This window comes from Cyprinodon variegatus, unplaced genomic scaffold (genome assembly GCF_000732505.1).
Source record: "Cyprinodon variegatus isolate N-32 unplaced genomic scaffold, C_variegatus-1.0 Scaffold186, whole genome shotgun sequence".
Taxonomy (NCBI): domain Eukaryota; kingdom Metazoa; phylum Chordata; class Actinopteri; order Cyprinodontiformes; family Cyprinodontidae; genus Cyprinodon; species Cyprinodon variegatus.
The window spans coordinates 896172-897684 of NW_015150639.1; the positions used below are offsets into that span (position 1 = coordinate 896172).

The window sequence follows — 1513 nt, forward strand, 5'->3', positions numbered from 1 at the left end:
TATTTATCTGTTTAATTAAGTTTATTTGTTTGTTAGTTTGTTTGGCCAGATCGAAAAGCAGGGGGTCAACAGTGGTCTGATCAGCCACTATTTAGGTTTCCCTCATGCCTTGTTTCTTAGGTCCTTGTTTCATAGGTCAGTTTGTGCTTGAGTTCTTTATGTTAATTCTTGAATTGAAGTCAGTTTATCATTTTTTGAACACTTTGTTTTTTGAATAAATTAATTCTACATTTAAATAAAGTAAAAGTTCAAGTCGATTTATTTGAATCATTTAGGTGTGATTCAGAAAGTAACATTTACAGGATATTATTTCGCTATTTAAGGTTAACATAATTATATAACATCGTAGAATTTAATTTCACACTCCATACCAGTAGATGGCGGAAAGGTATCTGTTTGTTGTTGCCTACCGCCAAAAATGTTGAAGAAGACGAAGAATTATAAAGAGGCGTGCCGACAGAGCGGCCATCTTGAGTCAGACCAAGCTATCGGATTTATTTTTACACTCAGAATCTGGTGAATCCTCAGCCGATGTCCTTATAAATTGGCTGCCTGAAAACGTGATTTGATGAGACCAGTTAATTGATATAAATTGGTTTCTAACTTAGTACATAATTTCGATTTGTATTGACAGAAATCTTCCCCGGAACTGCCTCTCAGGATGCCCGACTTTTGTTCCGCATACGGCTGCGCAAATAAGAGGAGAATGCAAACCAAAGCCCGTGGAATCACCTTTCATAAGTAAGTTTTTATGATAGACACAGTTAGTGTTTTTCCGGTCTCAAAGCAACGTGTGCTATTTATTCTATGTATTCATGGATATCCGATAGACCGAAATAACTGAAGTCACCTCCTGCCATCTTGGTACTCCCTACTCACACGGAGTCTAAAGCAATGGCGTAACTATTGGTAACTGCAGTTGCTTATAGGGGCACAGTCACTGACACCTGATTGGCCCCATACGCAACTGTGGATTAGGACGTCTCTTTGCAGATGTAATGGTGCGAAAAATTCCTCTTAAACACACCTGACTCAAGGTTGACTGACCGGATCTTATTTATACCCCAAACACACCGCAGATTTCAACATGATGGTTAGCCGTTTAACACACCAATGGCAAAGCAGACAGTGGTACTTTTAATTACTTTGTTTATAACTTTAATAACCGATGTATTTGAGTATTTTTTAAATTAAATTATTTTTTTTTTACAATACGGCTTGGAATTATGGGTAACCCAGACGGTAGATTGAAACCATTGGGGTGTTGTACTTCATATGGGGCCCATCCGGATTATGTTGCTTACAGGCCTATTGTTGTGTCGTTACGCCATTGGTCTTAAGCCCCCCTGAAAATCAGAATCAGACACACTTTAATAATCCCAGAGGGAAATTACTTTTGTTACATGCTTCAGATATACAAACATTTTCTATCTATCTATCTATCTATCTATCTATCTATCTATCTATCTATCTATCTATCTATCTATCTATCTATCTATCTATCTATCTATCT

General features: G+C 37.1%; 1 protein-coding gene across 2 annotated transcripts in view; it reads left to right on the top strand.

Annotated features, from left to right (window-relative positions):
* Positions 1 to 468: 468 nt before the first annotated feature.
* Positions 469 to 1513, top strand: part of thap3 (THAP domain containing, apoptosis associated protein 3) — a 3436-nt gene continuing 2391 nt past the window's right edge. Inside the window, exons 1-2 of one of the 2 annotated variants that reach the window (XM_015379147.1) lie at positions 470 to 516; positions 635 to 741. In XM_015379147.1, the coding sequence (XP_015234633.1) occupies positions 662 to 741 (80 nt within the window). In that variant the 5' untranslated portion in view covers positions 470 to 516; positions 635 to 661. Of the gene's footprint in view, positions 742 to 1513 lie in introns of both variants that reach the window. The other variant, XM_015379146.1, reaches the window with a different exon arrangement.